Source organism: Blennius ocellaris, assembly GCF_963422515.1.
Source record: "Blennius ocellaris genome assembly, chromosome: 2".
Lineage (NCBI taxonomy): Eukaryota > Metazoa > Chordata > Actinopteri > Blenniiformes > Blenniidae > Blennius > Blennius ocellaris.
The window spans coordinates 6,577,285-6,595,919 of record NC_137651.1 but is presented as its reverse complement, the minus strand read 5'-3'; the positions used below and the strand labels follow the sequence as shown (position 1 = coordinate 6,595,919).

Sequence of the window (18,635 nt, the reverse complement as noted above, 5' to 3'; positions counted from 1 at the left end):
ATTTCAATTCACATTCAAGTAGGGTTTTTTTCTCTATTCTAAACTGGATAGTGTAAACACCAAATTATAGTGGTTTGAAGTGGCTATGTTGTTAAGAAACAGCTGTTTGTAGTTAAAGGCCTTCATCTTACCCGATGATAGTTGGACCCAAAATAACACAGTCGACCAACAACGGTCTGCTTTCTCAGCTTTGATGCTAAAATGAGAGGTGACGACAAAGTGTTTGACATAAAACACCAGTGTCAAGAGCTTAATAACGTGTTTTTTGAGTGTTTCTATGACACTCCAGCTGAGTTGTGACCACTGTGTGAGTCATTTTAATGTATGATTCACATTTTGGTCTGTTTGATTTGATCATTCATTATCAAAAACTTATCAAATGTGGGTCTTTTGAAACTGAAAATGCTCAGAAGGGGATGCGCTTTTTCGCAGTTATGCAGGACTCTGCATAGCAGCACTAAAGATGTTGAAAAGAAGCAGCAACAAAACAGATGAGATAAACTAACAACAGCTTTTAATATGCTAACATTTATTAACGGCTGCGAATACATCACAGGCAAATTCTGCAGGCAGACATCTTTCAATATGTTATCTGGAGAAATTCGTTTGAGATTAATGTGACACTGCTCCTCCAGTGAACTTTAAAGGTTTAAAAAAACTATTGAGACAAAAGCTTCAGCTAATTCTAAAGCAAACAGCAAAGACACAAGTCCAGATTAGATAATCATTTTCAAGGGATATGCAGCTATTTTCATTATAAACAAACGTAATGAGCCAGGAGCTTACTTGCATTAATGGTATAATTCATTAGAAGTCAGTTATACAACAAAGATAAATCCAAACTCAAAAAAAGCACAATAAAGATAGTTAATCAAGGGCCCATCTGCTCCCCAGCCCACTTTTCAACAGAAACTGCTTCAATCGACACTTCCTGAAGTTCAGACTGAACTCAGCTTTTGTTTTTGGCTGTTTGGGCCAAAACTGATCCCCAAGAAAACTCTGATCTTCTCCCAACAAAATGCTTGCAAGTAATCCGACACACAAATCTCTGTTCCATTTGGAGCTCTGTTCTTTTAGTTCAAAAAATGTTTCATTTATCAGTGCTTAGCTTTGTTTCGACCTGGAGTCTCACTGTGATGAAAGAGCAGTTGCAGCTGTGTTGACCACTGAATCAAAAAACAGCCAGACGTGTTTTTCCACCACACGCAGATTTGTATCACGCGGTTTTGTTCTGTCATGCGTGTAGCTGCGGCTCCCACCAGCAGCGTTTGAGAAGTGTCTAATTTTTCCCTTTTGTTTTTGTGCTTCTCTCGCGAGTAAGAAGACAATGAATGGGTTACAACCTCACCTCCCACTCTTGAACACCCCTGCAATCAAAGTCTAGGCCTTTTTACTTTTGTTTTTTTCTTATAAAAAGAGTTGCTGGGGTCAAATAAAACTGGGTGTTTTTCACTTCAACTCCAAGGATAGACATATCATCTTCCATGACTTCTTACCTGACTCTGTCTTCGTGACAATTGCTGCCAAGAATTAAGTGAAATATAACCTGTGCTGGAATCTCAGTCTCCTCTGTGCAAAATGATGCCGTTTAAAAAATTTTTTTTTTAAAGGTAGACTTGCTGCTTCTGGTGGAAATTATGGGTGAGAGTTTTGGGAAGCAAACTTGCAGCCATGCAGTAGTCAACTGGTTCAAATCATATTGCAGGCCGATCCCCACTATAGATAACTGAGCATGGTTGGGTCAGGAAGGGAACCCAATGTAAAGTCAAACATGCAGATCATGTGGTCCGCAGTAGTGACACCAATACTTCGCAGCCATATCATATATGTATATATAAATGATCGAGAGATAGACTATCCCAATTACACGCACAGGGAGAACCTTCAAACTCCAAACAAAAAGGCGCTGCAACGGAAACGAATTGGACTGTGATGCAAATGCTGCTACACCACTGTGTTTTCCTTAAATGACCAAACTATCTCTAAAAATACTGAAACTGCAGGTGGGTGAATGAAAACCCCAGCACATTAAAAGAGCTGGAATAAATAATAAAGTAAGTAAACCAAAAACATCCGTGTACACACAGACACACCCTCACAAAACTTCATGCATCAATATTTAATAACGCATCATAGTTAATAAAGCTTTTTGGCTTTGACATGCACAGAAAAATAAAAGTGGGGGGAACTATTTAAAGCAGTCCATCCAGGTACAAGCAAACTGTTTGAGTTTTCTAGTCGTTCTCTTGGCTCATCTATAAATAACCAGTTAAAAGTTGCTGTGGGTAATTAATGTGCAGACTTGTGCTGTTGCAACATGAGTGTGTTGAAAATGTAAGAAACATACATTTTATCAATAGTGAATTGTGCTTTTAAACCACATTTAATATCGTCATGAAGAGCAGAACTATCCATTAGTGAAAGTGATTAGTCAAAGAGCAAGAAGCTCACAGCTGCCATCCATCTTCTTCACCCACTTTATTCAAGTTAAGGTCATGAGGCAACTGCCATTTAGGCCACATATAGAAACACTTATTTGTGCTAAAAAAAAATTCACAGCTTTCGCCTTCAGCTATTATATAATTTCTTTTTTTTTTCTCCAATATTTGGAGGTACACATGGATCTGAAAAGTGCCCTCACTTGGATTTAATTAAAATCAATGTTATGCCTTCAAGAGACCACAATATATTAGCGTGACACTTTGAAATATGGCCAGTCTGATGGTAGAATATGTCGTCTTTGAATCCAAAGCTCGTCAGTGCGAGCCCCGTTTTAACTCTTCCATGCACCAAAGCAGCCACTGAACCCTAAACTTTGCGTGCGAGCACCTTGCAATGACGGCTGTGAGAATGATTACGCAACTGATTACGTAAATCACGTTGGCAATGCTGCAACAGTGAAATGTGCACTATAAATATAGTCCACTTGCCACTTCACACCATGGTTGATAGTTTTAAGCAATTCGACTTTTTTCCACGATTAATCTTATTTGTGTACAAGTTTCTTCTACTTTTATAGGTTTTGCAAGTATTGGTAAGTGCTTGTTGTTTGTCCTCTGTTCCCTAGTGATGATCTGTTTGGGGTGATCTGGCACCGGGTTAAAGAACACCAGTTGACCACATGATGGTTTGGGTGTCGGGCCTCTGTGTGCCTTCAGCTCACCATTCAGGGTGTGGACAATGTGGTTGTGACTTAATAACTGAGTGGACCTTCCTGGTATCCATTTATACGACGCAGGACTCAGACAAGCTGTATATAACCCCAGTCTGACCAGTCGTCGTGACGCGGTGAAAAACTGTGGCAGAGAGCAGACACAGATTGATCCGTTTTTTGCACATCATTCATATACATTCTAAACACTTCCTAAAAAAAAAAAAAATCTGCATAGCTATTTTTAATAAAAGCGATTAATTCTTAAAGGCAAACATTCCTAACTTGTTCCAAGTTGATTGAGATGTGTTTGTTGCCATTTTGGCAGGAGTGCTCTCCATATGCAGCTCACCTGTACGATGCTGAAGATGCTAACACGCCAATGAGGATGCTGCCTGGCCTGTGTGGAGATTACTGCTCTGAATACTGGCACCACTGCCGCTACACACTCAGCCTCCTGCTGGAGGACGTTGGGAGCCCACAGCAGTTTGGAAACATGACTGCCATGATGGAGGAAGATCGCAGGGCCTTCTGTGACTTTCTGGAGCTGAAGGACAAGCAGTACTGCTATCCTAATGTCCTGACCAACACAGGTAATGGCGTCACATTGTCCCGAGCCTCTATGTCACTGGGCTGCCACAGTTTGAGAGAAAATACATGAATTTGCAATCAATTGTTTCTTTCAAAGAATGTCATCCATCGGCGTTAATGTTACCGCTGCTGCTGGGTTGAGATTCACTCCGGAGCGGAACGAAAAGGCGGCGTTCATTCAAAGTTACAAATATCCACTTTGCAAGTATTGCAAGTTACCGAGTTGTCATCCTTTGTCGTGAAATGTAACAAACAAACGTTTGTGCAGATTAGGCGACATGTATTGTGCCGACTGCACTGGTGAAAAACGTGACGAGTGGCGACATCATTCGAATGATTCCAAGGAATTGAATCACAGGGAAATGGTTCTCAACAAGAACTGGTTTTCGATACGCATTCCTCGTCATACAAGTTCATAGATAAATATATAAATAAATGCAAGCTCAACATTCAGACAATGCTAATTTGAGATTTACACAACATATCCCTGAAAAGAAATTCTAAATATTCAAATGATTGTCTTGCAACATTTGTGAGACAATTCCTTCTTGACCAGAACTGATTTTCTCATCAGACATAAGGGAAATAGACTTGATAAAAGAAGTATACCACAATAATTTGTTGGAGTCTGAAAGCTCAGAGGTGTATTTTCAGCTGCTATTTTTTACAAGAGCCATCAAAGCAATAAATAATGACTTTAACTGAGACTCAAACCTGGTTCCCCCACACTCAAGGTCCAGGCATAACCCACTGTGCCAGCAGGGAGAGTGTTGAAAGATGAAAACCACAATTGATGGATGGAAAGTAAATGAAGTCATGTGAACATGTTCAACATTTAACTGCCATGTTTGTGAGGGTCTACGACTCACGCAAAGTGTTTACAAACCGCTGCAATTGTCTGCATGCGAAGAGAATTGTATTGACATTCATGTGCAAACGTGAAAATATCCTTCACAATAAAAAGCAGGAAAGTGAAGAAAGCTCATTCAATGTCGCACAATCCAAGAGAGTCATTACATTTTATTATCTGAGCACCGTGAATGCCTTTACAAATGGTTCTAATTGGTCTGTTTTTCTGAAGTATTTAACTGAAAAAATTATAGTGATAATAGACATTTTTTTTACTAGAAAACAAAAATAAACAGTTCCATTTTGATGGATTTGTTGAGATATTTCCACATGGTCCACTTTACTAATCCCACCAGTGGATGAACACTAAAATTCCAAGTATGAAAAGGAAATTGTGAATTGTTGTGAAGTTGAGTAAGTTCAAGTCTGTGTTGCTGGTTGTGAATAGAATCTCAGTCGGCTGGTTTCTGGTTTCTCTAATCATCTATCGATAATGCGAAACTATCTCTATTGAAATCTTCCCTTTTCTTCTTCTTCCGTCATCAGAACTAAATGAGAACCTGGGTTCGGTACGCGAGGACGCCCAGGGCTGTCTGGAGCTGTGCTTGCAGGAAGTGGCCAACGGGCTGCGTAACCCCGTAGCCATGATTCACGCGGATGATGGAACGCATCGGTTCTTCGTGGCGGAGCAGCTGGGTTACGTGTGGGTCTATTTAGCCAACGGCTCCAGGATCGACCGTCCCTTCCTGAACCTCACGGAGGCCGTCCTCACGTCGCCGTGGGCCGGAGATGAGAGGGGATTCCTCTGCATCGCTCTGCACCCAAGGTCTGCCACACCAGCAGCACCAATTCTTTGGTCACATACCAACTCATATACTGGCTTTTTGCTCTACAAGAACCCCGCCCCCCAAAAATGACTTGGATATTTTGTACATAGGTTCACCACAGTCAGAAAAGCCTACGTGTATTACTCTGTGTCTGTGAAGAAGGAAGAAAGGATACGGGTCAGCGAGTTCACACTGTCAACATACGACGACAACCAACTAGATCATTCTTCTGAGAGGTATTTGCACGGTAATGTGTTCTTCATCTTAAAGGAAACAGATATAACAGATACTCTTCTGTTTCTTGCGGTAGAACCATCCTGGAGGTGGTGGAGCCGGCATCTAACCACAATGGAGGGCAGCTGCTTTTTGGCCATGATGGCTATTTGTACATCTTCATTGGAGATGGCGGACGAGCCGGGGACCCGTTCGGGAAGTTTGGCAATTCACAGAACAAGTCAGTATGTTTGAATATACCCTCTCAGACAATTGGGAACATGAGAGACAATTTGAGTGTTACAGGAAATGTGTTACTCATCTAACTCACAGATTATTTATTATCCATTATTAATTCAAAAGTATTAGTTACTGAACATTTGTGCCTTAATTATTTGGCTTTATGATGTTTTATTAGTAACCTTTTATTTTTTTTGCTGTGACACATGAGCTGAGCTGTCAGAACTGTGCGAGTCAGACTGATGACAGATTAATTATCATGTCCACCAAGGACGTAATAAAATCAGTAGCGTATATTTTTCTGTTTGTATATCTGTTAGCAGCACGGATTTCATCGAAACTTTCACCACAGATAGATACTAGGCCATGGAAGATTCCATTAAATTTTGGAGGCGACATCAGAAATCTCTGATTGCTTTTGTTTGAAAGTCAGACTATGGTGCACATGTGTTATTTTGGTATGTTTGAAGTAGAAAGTACTTTTCTGCAATGTTTTCTGCAGTGGAGCCATACACAACACCCATTCTTTAAATAAAACTGATTAATGAACGATAGATGAGGAGAAATATGCTGATTTTTATCAAAGTGCAGGTCAGACACAGAGGAAGTGGCATTATGGTACAGCTGTACTTTTAAAGGCATCATTCCCCACATTGTACCGAAATAAGATAGATGGCCTTTTGATTGCTCCAATCTTACCAATACCAAGTTATTCCAAGACGGACTAAAATTGCAGAGAAATTAAGTTTAATGAAAAGGAAGACAAACATGCACAGCCAAAAAAGTTGCTCACTGGCAACTTTTAATTATAGAGTTCCAAATGATTCCACCAAGCATCCAAATTCAAATTTCTCTTACGCATGTATGACATTTTTTTATTTTTTGGACATGCCAGGCCATGCAGAGGGAGAATTCACCAAGATCTCCACATTTACTTTAGAAAACATTTTGAATTTTAAAAAAAGCAACAACCTGGGAATTTTGTTTACCATTTATCAATTTTTATCTCGACTGCATGCAGAGAAGACAAATAGGCCACATCAGCATGTGTTAATGAGCCACTGACGCCAATGGGGGAGGTATAACAGCTGAAAAGCCGAGGAAAGGTGGTATGACGTGTTCTTGCCAAGAGCAGTACAAACACACACACACACACACACACACACACACACACACACACACACACACACACACACACACACACACACACACACACACACACACACACACACACACACACACACACACACACACACACACGCACACACAATTCACTGTGTTGATAGTAGTCATTATTACTCACTTCTCAAACCACATGACCTTTATAATATACTTATTTAATTATGTTCAATAGCTATGCTCCATCCTAAGGCAAAATGTGTACATATGTTTACATAAAACGGTCACGCTCAAGTGCTACACTGGTTGTTTTTCCAGCCGCAAACTACAACAACTTGTCATTTTTCATTTCCGTTTCATCGCGAAGCAGCAGTTTAAAAATGAATTACAACCAAAGGGGAAAAATAGGGGAGTATCACAGCTTATTTGTAATGTAATAGTAATGTCACACGCTATATTGTGAGAGAATTTCATCTCAGGGAAACTGTTTTTAAAGAAAAATAACATACCGAGGTATTGACTCAGAAACAGCTGAATATGAGTAGAGTTCAGCTGTTTCTCTGAAGGTTTCTAGATATGCTATAATGACTGTCCTGGGAATGAGGAAACATGCCTCCCGCCAAGTCTATTATTGACACTACACATCACGGACTACCACACGCTGGTGTGTGCAAAAGAGAGAGAGTGTTTTGTTTTTTTTCTTCTACCTTCTCACATCAACTGGTGAAAACAAATTGAGCCACATCTGACATTGATTTCTTCCTTTTAAAAACAAGCTTTTCTCGTTTTCTCATTTCACCGGCCATGACATCTTTAATATTTTGTCAATATTTGATTTGATTCACATTCGAGTCAGAACTATCCGACTTTAAGGACCACTTTAAGGTGGCGTGGCGGTTAATGGCAGGAACAATACATCGGTTCACTGAAAGGCTCTTGGCCGTTCTGTGTGGAGTTATATTCTCCTTGTGCAGGTATGGGTGCTTCAATGGGAACTCCAGCTTCCTCTGGCAGTGCAAAGTAATGCATGGTAGGTTAGTTGGTGGTTTTAATCAATATTTAATCTCTATTTTGCTCATAAACAAGCCGAGCTGACTCGGGTCAAGCAGCCTGAACTGAATTGACGGTAGGATTGTGTCCTTTCAATTTAAATATGCACCGAACTACATTACATTGTATTCTACTAATCTGAACTGAACTGAATTGTACTGGAGTTCAATTGAATTTAGTGGAACTTAATTGAATAGAGAGAAAGACATAATTGGTAAGTTTAAAAACAGCATTTCAAAGCATTTTCAACTGAGATGGATTTACAAGGAAGAGAGTTAACAATAACAGACAAAAATGATACATGAAGACAAAGAGACCAGAAAAAGTATTATGGGACAAAAAGTGATGCGAGAAAGAGACAAGCTCAAATGAGAGAGAAAAAACAACCCAGGTTATTCAAATCAAAGTAAACAGGAAGACAAAAATATTGGTTAAGGTCATGGCCTTTATATCTTTCCCTTAACTCATCAAATGATCTAAATATGTAATCCGTGAGTTTTGTTCCTTGTTTTAAATAGGTCAACGCTTCTTGGGAAGGTCCTGCGTATCGATGTCGACGACAATGACGACGGAGCCCCGTACAGTATTCCCTCAGATAATCCATTTCTGCGGGAGAAGACAACATTACCTGGTGAATCTCTTTATTAAAGTTGTAAATGCATGGTGCAAGAAGCAGACGTTGTGTGTGAGAGCTTAAATAAAGCGCGTCTGCAGTGGAGCCGTGAAGAAAATCTCTCTTCATTATGGAAATTATATGCTTTGGGTTTCTGCATACAGCTTGCTTTAATTATTCATTGAACCCTCTCAAAGGATGGATTGCATTTGTGCAAACCTATTTATTTGCATCTTTTTTTTTTTCCTCTGTAGAGATTTATGCTTATGGAGTTCGCAACATGTGGCGTTGTTCCATCGACCGTGGCGACCCTGCGACGGGCCGAGGCCGAGGCCGGATGCTCTGCGGTGACGTGGGCCAAAACAAATACGAGGAGGTCGACCTCATTGTAAAAGGTAGTGTGTTTTTAGTTCAAAGCTCCGTTTCATTCCGGAGACAGACTACTTCTTTCTTTTTTTTCCTTTTTTTTTTTACCACGAGTATGTCGACTATAATTACCACACTGAAAGCATCCATTTTTAAAATGAAAGTGAAATGACTGTTATTATCTACTTATACCCAGTTAATGTCAAACTGTTGAATCTCTGAATGTTCCCTATTAATTATGATGAATAAGAGCTGTTTTTATTTCAAACAGTGATTGAAATAAAGGCTGAATAACAACTACAAACAAAACAATTACGGCCCAAAAGTTTCATTTGCAATATATTTTCCACTCTGTGAAGCTTTACGACGTTTTGACCTTTATTTCAAGGTGGAAACTACGGATGGAGGGCGAAAGAAGGTTTCAGCTGCTACGACCGAAAACTCTGTCTCAACTCATCTTTGGGTGAGTGAACTTAACCAAGTTGTCTCAGAAAAAAGTTTCTTCATTATTTACTATCAAAGCGAGGGGTTTCTAAAATGTTTGGGAAATAAATAAAAATCTGCGTCATGAAGGGTACAGAAGACGGTAAAGAGAGTTGTATTTTTATTATTTATGCTATTACAGCCAATAATAAAATGATATCAGGTGAAAAACATTTGAAAGTCCAGCAATCTCACATATGTAATATTACAACAACATATGTGCAGAGTTATTACTATTGGAAACTTGCATTTGTAATTGTATTCAGGCTTTCTTTCATGTGAATGTCACATTTTGTTAACTGAAGTGAATTCAAATCTGAAGTATATTCACCAATGTTTTTTTTAAATTGTAGTCCCACATTAATACGAAGCTGATGTGGAACTCTTGTGTCTCTGTAGATGATGTCTTGCCCATCTTCGCCTACCCTCACAAGCTGGGCAAGTCAGTCACTGGAGGATACATCTACAGAGGGTGTCAGATGCCGAACCTCAATGGTCTCTACATATTTGGGGACTTCATGAGTGGGTATGCAAAAATGTCTTTTTTTTCTTCAGACACGCCTGTCTTTCATTGCAGAGATCTACAACCCAGTTCATTGTGATATTGTTATTGTATCTGTTAAAAGCCCACACATTTGCCTTTGTTCCACTGAAACCATAAATAATATTGGCATGACATTCTCAGTGTGGCTGGAAACACACCTTTAAAAATAAGTACTGACACCAGTTGCACCCCTAATCCACACAATTTTCCAACATTTGTGCATGTATGAGTGTGTAAATCTGTGTATAAACATTCTGTGTATTTGTGCTTTTGTTCAGACGTCTGATGTCTCTTAAGGAAGACGTCGCCACGGGCAAATGGCACTACACTGAGATCTGCATGGGAAAAGACCAGACGTGCCGATTTCCCAAACTAATCAACAGCTACTATAAATACATAATTTCCTTCGCTGAGGATGAAGCAGGTGTGTTTACTTCATGGGTAACTTTAAGAAGCATCACATTACTTATTGCAAAAGAAAAGATAAATAACGCTTCATCTGTGTATCAAGTTGTAAGTGAACATTTTATCTTCAAAATTCATTAGAATTAGAAAAAATTGTGATGAAAAAGCAACTGATCACAGTCAACAGTGGTCTGTATCTTTCAAAAGTGGTTCAGGAAAGCAAAACCAAAGGTGGGGTGGCCAGGGCTGATTGATGCACATGGGGACCGACTGTTTGGAAGTTTGGAGTTGGTCAAATTTACTTTAAATATGTTTTTAATCACAAGCGGCAGATTTAGCGAGGAGTGTTTTGCACACATGCTGCGAGTCTTAAGTCACTGTTCTAAAAGGAAGCATGTGCAAAATGATGACTTCCAGGAAAGCTCAAATCCCGTTGCGCGTTTCCAGACATTGCCCATTTTGTAACTGGTTATGCGACTTCTCTTTAATGTGCTCCCTCCTCCTTATTTTCCTCTCCTGCTTTCTTGGTCTTTCTCCCATATGTACACATTGCAAGTATCTCCATTCCACTCCTTTCTGTGCTTCCTGCCTTTTATCATCTTTAATCCCTTTTTTCCATTCTGGCTAAAATAGCTTTCTCTCTTCATTGTGTCGATTAATTTCTTTTTTTTTAACTTACCTTTTTTGTATTCTTTATAGGTGAATTGTATTTCTTAGCCACAGGAGTGCCGAGCGCCAAATCCAGAGCTGGAATCATCTATAAGATAGTCGACCCCTCCAGGTAGAGATCACCATTATTACTGCTCACAACAGGAACAAATGCACTGTCATTATGAATTGTATGCAGGATGTGATTTGTGAGGAAACCAGCGGGACCAATGTTTTGGACTTTCCCCAGCTAATCGTATTTCCTCTCATTTGAACTTACAATAAATCATTATAAATAGAAGGCAAAGTGGCACTAAAAATGATGTTTATTGAAAAAAAAATGTGATAACGGTAATATACTGTAGTTTTTCGCTGCTCCCACCAGAGTAAATCAAATGATCTGCATGTCTTTGCTGATGCGACATGAGCAGTTTGGGGTTAAAGGCCATCGCACATTGACCGAGGGTGGTGGTCTGTCCGCAGCCAGATTTAGACCAGCAAATCTCCAGCCGTCTTCCCTTGCCTTGAGGCCACTACTGTCCTTTGAGGTGTCGTGTCCAGTATGTTTGTGAAGCAGCATTGGTAACTCTGGGAGGAAGATAAAAAATATTTCAACAGAAAAGAGGGGCGAGTGGGATTGGATCCCATCCAGGCTCCCCAGCGAACTGCATCTGGGTTTTATTGATATTTCAGTACTTGTGATCAAAAAGGAGAACAATTGTACAATACACTGTCAAGACAGATGAAGAAGTCAAGAAATAAAACCACCAACTATGACAAAAAAAGATATTAAACATATTGCTCAATATGGTCTTGAAAAACAAAACAGCAGTTTCACCAAGATCATTCTCTTTGGTGGTTACAATAACAGTGAGGTTTTTTGTGTGTTTCTGTTGAAATTAGAGCATAATTTACATTGCTCTTCAGTTTACAATGTCTAATTTTCAATGCTTTTGTTGTGAAATGTGACCAAATATTCAACATAAACATAAACAGCATAAAATGTTGAAATTTCTTCAGAGGAATCCAAAGAAGAAAAGTGCAACTATGTTGTTAAAGTTCCTGTAAGCTTCAGGACATGAAGGAATTGTAGAGTCGCCTAAAACGATCTATTTAGATTTTGTTTTTTTTAATTGATGTTAATAGTAGAAACTCTAGCCCTAACACTCCAACTCTACTCATATAAGGCAGCTGAGCTGGATGTTAAATATACATTCTAATCATGTTTCAATCCCTCATACAGGCGAGCACCACCAGGGAAATGCAGCATTAAGCCTTCACCTCTTAAAATAAAGGGGAAACTGATACATTTCTACCCCAGAGAAGGTAAGACAACTCTAAACAACTTTTACTCCTACTATTTCATAGTATTGATTTTTCAACAAATTTAAATATGACTTTTGCTGTCCTTAATAAAGACAGTAGACTGTAAACCAGAACTCAAATAACATTGTGCATAACAGAAGTTTGCTCTGCTCTCATAAAATTGCAAATCATTTGTGTTTGCTCAGTGTGGTAAAATAATACAGACAGGGCGTGTACTGGGAGAACAAACTATATTTTTGGTTCAATCCTTCTGTGTAAAACAGACTTTAACTTTAAAAGTGATGTAAAACAGAGCTCTGCAAGAATATGCTGCAATATCAACATACTGTAGATATAATACTCAGTTTAAAGTTCTTCTCATGAACATTAATTCCAACAAATGTCAATTGTGGGAATTGTTTATTGATCTAGTCAAGAGTAGTTGTCAAAAAGAACATTTATGATAAAAAAAAAAACCCCCACCTCAGCTCAAGAATTTACTTTGTTTCTTCCATCATGTACAAAGATATGACTTTACAGATTATTTATTTGTTCTTTTTGATGTTTGCAGAGTATGTGATCAATAAGAAACCGACCACCACGGCGGTCCCGACCACCACCACCACCACCACCACCACCAAGAAAACCACGACGACAACAAGGAAACCACTACCAAGAAAACCGATAGTCATTATAAAACCGCCAATGCCGACGAGAAAAATACTAAGAAAGCCGCCGCCACCAATGACGACAGCAGCCACAAGGAAAAGCGCCGGAAAGCCGACATTACCGGCAACGACTGTTAAAGCGACAATAAAAGCCACCGCAGCCACAACAGCTTCCCCGATGACCACGGCGACAACTCCCGCCACGACCACTGGTAGGCCTGCTGGTGCACCCGTTTATCAATCTAGCACCACTGATTACCCGACTGTTAACCCGACTGTTAACCCAACCACTGAGTTTATCCTTCGGTCTAATAATCGAACTACCGATAGACCAGTGCGCACCTTTGCACGGGGAGACGCTACCAAACTCAAAACAGGGGGCTTATTTTTCATCTCTGCTGTATTTGTTGTTTTCGTTCTAACCCGTTAATAATTACTAAATTAACATTTTCTTCTGCAGTGCAGACTGGCTCAGATTTTTTTTTTTTTTTTTTTTTTGCAACAGCTGCTGTATGATACCAAACATCTTTGGTGCTTCAGCATGTACGTTTTTAATTATTATAGTAATAAGTGAAAAAAAATTATGAGGAAAACAATGTTGGCAGCTAAGTCTATGTTGGGAATTTATCCTTGTCTTTTGCAAAGTAGCATTACTGTACCTTGATCTTTTTTTTTTTTTTTACTGTATGAGCAATAAACATGGCTGTTATTCAGCTCAGCCATTGTTATCAATTAATTAAACTAAAAATTTAATTACTTATTGATTGATTCAGTTAATTCGGTCAAATATTCTCTCAGCTATTGTCAAAATGATGAACAAAACATTCTTTAACAGCATTCACACGCAGTAGAAGAAATCAACTGTAATACTATATCTTAATTATCCATTGCAAAATCTCTTCAACGGGGTCATATTATGCAAATTTCACTTTCTAATGTTTTTCCAAGAGTAATATGCATCCTCATACCTGGGAGTGATGCCCGAGAAGTGTAGGAAGTCTGTCCTCTCTCTCCCTGGCTTGTTTAATTTTTAAAGTGTGTTGCTCCAACGAGCCAATCAGAATTCAAACCCTATATAGTGTCGTCGGGGGTTTAGCCTATCACAATCAAGGTAGGCTCCTCCCTTTGGCCCTCTCACAATCAGCTCTGCTTTGGCACATGGCGCCACAAGAGGAAGTACTTCCTCCTCTTCCCATGATGGGCATGTGTGGGCAGAGCCAGTACAGCTCACACAGACACAGCAGATTCTGAATGCAGCTCCTATGATCCAATAATCAAAAGGATGAAAATCAAAGAAAAGCTGGATTTGGGGCAAGAAACTTTGAATTCAATGTTTTTGAACCAAGAAGACCCATGTGAAAGCGTTGAAAAGCTGTATAATATGGCCCCTTTAAGTACCACAAAATTGGTATTTTATGCTTTTTCACATTTATTTTGCATCTCTACACTCAAAAACAAAAGAAGGTATGTGGTATGCATGTTTTTCTTAACGTGAAATTACCTGAAGTTGAAACACAATCTAAAACACATTTTTCTTTGGTTGCTACAAGAAGACGCAGGCTGGATAACTGGCACTTATTTACATATTGGAAATTTGCACTACATGAGATCTAAATCCGATACTTTGACTTTATTTATTTTGAATAAATGCTTCTGCATCAGCTTCAGTTTGGACATTCATCCTTGTGTGTTTTTGTGTTTGTGTGTCTACGTGCTTACTTTGCAGTCCTTTGAGAACATCAGTGGACTCCAAGTGATGTGATATAGAAATGTGTAGAAGTTATTGTTAATTGAAATAAAGGCAGCACACGTGAGACTTTCTATTATAGAATAGAAAATGCTGGAAAACTAACACATCATTGCCCCTTATGATCACTTTGTTCATACACAAAAAATATTATTTTCTCGGTTACATGTTGAACAATGTCTTGCATAGTTACCATTATGTTGTAATGTGTTAATAACTGAACCGCATAACATCTCACACAAGCTGGCAGATGGATTTTGTGACCTCTGGACATTAATCAAAGATAGCTGACATAATGAGGCTAACTAGCAGCTGAAACTTGCTTCACTTTATAGAACAGATGTCATTTTCCCATTTAATTCCTGGAGAATTAAATGTATTTTTGAAACGGACAAAGCATTAAGTTAAAGACACGCGAATTTGAGCACAACGTCAAACTACAGTTATTTAAATAAAGAGGGTGATTCTGTCTCTCCCTCAGGTTATCGCACAGCCGTCTTGACTGCAGCCTCCTCTAGGATTGCTCAAACCCCAGTCAACACTACACCTTCACCAAGGAGGCGAGGAAGACCTCTTCAGTACCCGCTTAGTACAACCTCCCAACCTTTAACATGGCCGAGACAATCCCAGGTGGATTTCATCTCCACATCAAACTATCCCGGAGTTTTGTCGACCACATGGTCGCCATATCTGAAGCTCTCTGCGTCGCCCTACAAGCCCCAGAGGCCGCCGGTCAACACCACGCTGCCGAAGACGCACGAGGAGCGGCTGTGGCTCGGAGAAAAGCTGGAAAACACGCAAGAAGGAAACCAAGTGCAGAAGAGGCCGAGAGGAAGAGGCCGGGGTCACAAGCGAATGAGAGGAGGGAGAAGGCTGCGGTCGGGCGCCGTGCGACTCGTCAGCACAGACGGTTTGCCGGACCGAGGCCGGGTGGAGATCTTCATCCGGGGGGAGTGGGGGACGGTGTGCGATGACCTTTTCGGCAGCAGGGCGGGCGGCGTGGTGTGCCGACAGCTCGGCTTCACGACGGCGCTGGCGGTGATGAAGAGGGCCGCGCTGGGGGAGGCGGACGGCGGCGTCAGGATCCTGCTGGATGACGTGCAGTGTACGGGCGGCGAGAGCACGCTGCTGGAGTGTAAACGCTCCAAGGTGGGCAAACACAACTGCTCGCATGGGGAAGACGTTGGGGTGATCTGTGGTTAGGCGAGCAGTGAGGAATGTACTGGTACTGTCATGTGACGTATGTGACAGGAAGCGCGCAGAGAGGAGATACAAGGTTGGACGTTTCAAATCAATGTTGGGAGAAGAGAAAAAAAAATAAAAAAATTCACAAGAGCAAATGTTTTGAAGAGTTGACCAATAGATCACTGCGTGATACTGAATTTAGCGGTGGCACGTGTGCTTTCGGTTATTATTTGCTCCGTAGTTAAAAATGATCTACTTTCAGGTTGTATGTGGGGGTGCTAACATTTCCATCTAAGAGCATCTGATGGAGGCATAAAAGGTCATTTCATCGTGGATCTTTAGGAACAATAATTGACATCGTGATTAGTTGTTTCCCCCCCCCCCCCCCCCCTCATTTACAAAATGTGTTTTTAATTTTCTAGTTGCCACCCACTATCTGATGTTTAACTGTCTTTTCCCCTCTATCAATCCTTTCCTCTGGCTTTGCGTGTTAACAGTTTCTTACTCAGCTCACTTGGTAAAAAATAAAACAACAAAAAACAACCACATACAGGAATAAAAGTACCATGTGCAGTAATTACTTTTATTTTTTATGGAAATGGAAATCCACTTGTTTTTCATTTCTGTGTCAGAAACAACATGGACTGATCTCCATACCTTAATGGCGTTAGATTGAATCGCAGTCCCTCAATATGGCATATAAGCAAACACTTGATCACAAAATTCATCAAACAATGGAATGATTACATAACATTAATGGTTACCTTTTACATTATACACCCATTTTTTTTTTCTTCTTAAAATGTGAGGACTGAATTACAGAAACTGCTCAAAATGGAGTGAACAGATTTCACAGAAATTTGATACAAGGTTTATATAAGTTAATATAAGGCTGTGTGAAATCATGTTTAACCTTCATTATGCTGTTGTGTTTCTGCAGACAGGATTTGACATGAATACGACAAGAAAGCCAAGAGACTGAGTTTATATGATCATTATGGTGGACAGTATTTTGGCAGTATGACTGTGCCGCCACACAACATGTATTCAGTAATACTAAAACACTGCCAGGTATTAAATGTTTAAGACTTCCTGTAGGGAGTAACAGAAGCAGTCACTTTTTGCACATTTTCTTGACAATTTTATTTCCATAAAAATTTCAATTAACCAACTTGAACATAATTTTGGTCATAAGAAGTTTAGAAGTAAAAAGAGATCCTGTTCATGAACTGTGACATGATTTTGTTTTGCATAATTTCCACAAAGGATGCTTTGACGCGGGTTTTAAATCTTTTGCATTTTGATATATTTTGAATGTACCTTTACTGTAAGAGAGAAGTTTTTGTTTTCCAAAGGAAATGCAGGACATTCTGTGTGATGAATGTAATAAAAAATGGATATTTCCAGTTTTATGTAATTAGATTTAAGAGCACAGAGTGCTTGTGATGCAAATAAAGTCTACTGCAAAATCACTTTGTTGGGATTCGGCATTTCTTCCCGCTTTCTAATGAGCGATTTTAGCTTCTCTGGTCTCCACATGTGAACTGTATAACTAAAGTTTTCCTATCGGCTTGGACATGAAGGCGGACAATATTTAGCTCAATGTGCCACCATTTTCCTAAGAAACATCCACTACGTTTACAGCAGGACGTTAGTTATCATTATAGATTAAAGAGCACTTAACCTGCTATTACTGATTATTATTTGTGATTAAGCCGTCAGGAAAACTGTCTTTGTGGTCGTTACCGAACTCCGGTGCGCGTGTCAGCCAGGCACTCAGAAGCGCTAACCACAGAGCCAAACATCAGGCTGCCAGATGATAAACAGTCGCGTTTGCCTCGGGTTTAGCCGTCTTCTGAGAAGTCACAGACATCTGTTCATGTCCGCCCAAAATATACATTTGAATAGTTTCTCAGAATCACATTTGTTTAGAAAAGGTACATAATAAACAAGATTTACAAGAGATTTTCTTCATTGGGTTCGGGTGGCGTTCACGTTCACTTTTGAGATGGGATCAAACTGCCTGGAAAATGTCACGCAATTACAACAAATGCTTGTTTGGGGGCGCTGTCGCCCAAAATAAACACTGACCAGAGTGCAATAAAGAAGAAACACAGCTCATTAATTGGTCCGGGTCGAAAGTGGAAGTCCCGCCCCTTTAGTCCGTGGTGGCAAGGCTAGTTAGCTCGTGGCTAATGAGTAGGCACAAATAACTGCAATGTATACTGTAGTCTTCAGACCAGATATCAATGAACACCTTTGTCACTACGAACCGAAACCTCGCATTTCATGGGGACAAGAGATCCCATGAGATGGGAAGTGGAGACAAGAGATCTCCGGTTCAGAGTTCACGTCGCCCAAACGAAACAGTTTTTGCCTGAAGACGACTCCAGTCAAGAGGAGAATGTGAACACGTCACTAGAAGTAGCATGGATTTAAACAAACTGCAGTACCGATGAGTTGCTGGTCAACGGGACAGAAAAAGAGCATTCATCTATTATACCCACTTTCTATAGACCAGCAGCTGGAGTCTGCCCCAGCTTAAGTTTGGGCTTCGACAACTTAGAGGTGTAAAAATATGAAGGAATTGTTAGTTTGAATCACATTGAAGAAGCACTTTGAGCATGTTGT

At 40.0% G+C, this 18,635-nt stretch overlaps 1 protein-coding gene across 1 annotated transcript in view; it reads left to right on the top strand.

Annotated features, from left to right (window-relative positions):
• LOC308135256 (HHIP-like protein 1) overlaps positions 1 to 17,470 on the top strand; it is a 23,802-nt gene extending 6,332 nt beyond the window's left edge. Inside the window, exons 3-15 of the mRNA XM_080503154.1 lie at positions 3,480 to 3,744; positions 5,138 to 5,417; positions 5,529 to 5,654; positions 5,729 to 5,872; positions 8,559 to 8,671; positions 8,908 to 9,048; positions 9,408 to 9,482; positions 9,902 to 10,028; positions 10,325 to 10,470; positions 11,151 to 11,232; positions 12,343 to 12,425; positions 12,976 to 13,284; positions 15,301 to 17,470. Coding sequence (XP_080359280.1) covers positions 3,480 to 3,744; positions 5,138 to 5,417; positions 5,529 to 5,654; positions 5,729 to 5,872; positions 8,559 to 8,671; positions 8,908 to 9,048; positions 9,408 to 9,482; positions 9,902 to 10,028; positions 10,325 to 10,470; positions 11,151 to 11,232; positions 12,343 to 12,425; positions 12,976 to 13,284; positions 15,301 to 16,022 — 2,613 coding nt within the window. The 3' untranslated portion in view covers positions 16,023 to 17,470. The remainder of the gene's footprint in view (positions 1 to 3,479; positions 3,745 to 5,137; positions 5,418 to 5,528; positions 5,655 to 5,728; positions 5,873 to 8,558; positions 8,672 to 8,907; positions 9,049 to 9,407; positions 9,483 to 9,901; positions 10,029 to 10,324; positions 10,471 to 11,150; positions 11,233 to 12,342; positions 12,426 to 12,975; positions 13,285 to 15,300) is intronic.
• Positions 17,471 to 18,635: the final 1,165 nt, after the last annotated feature.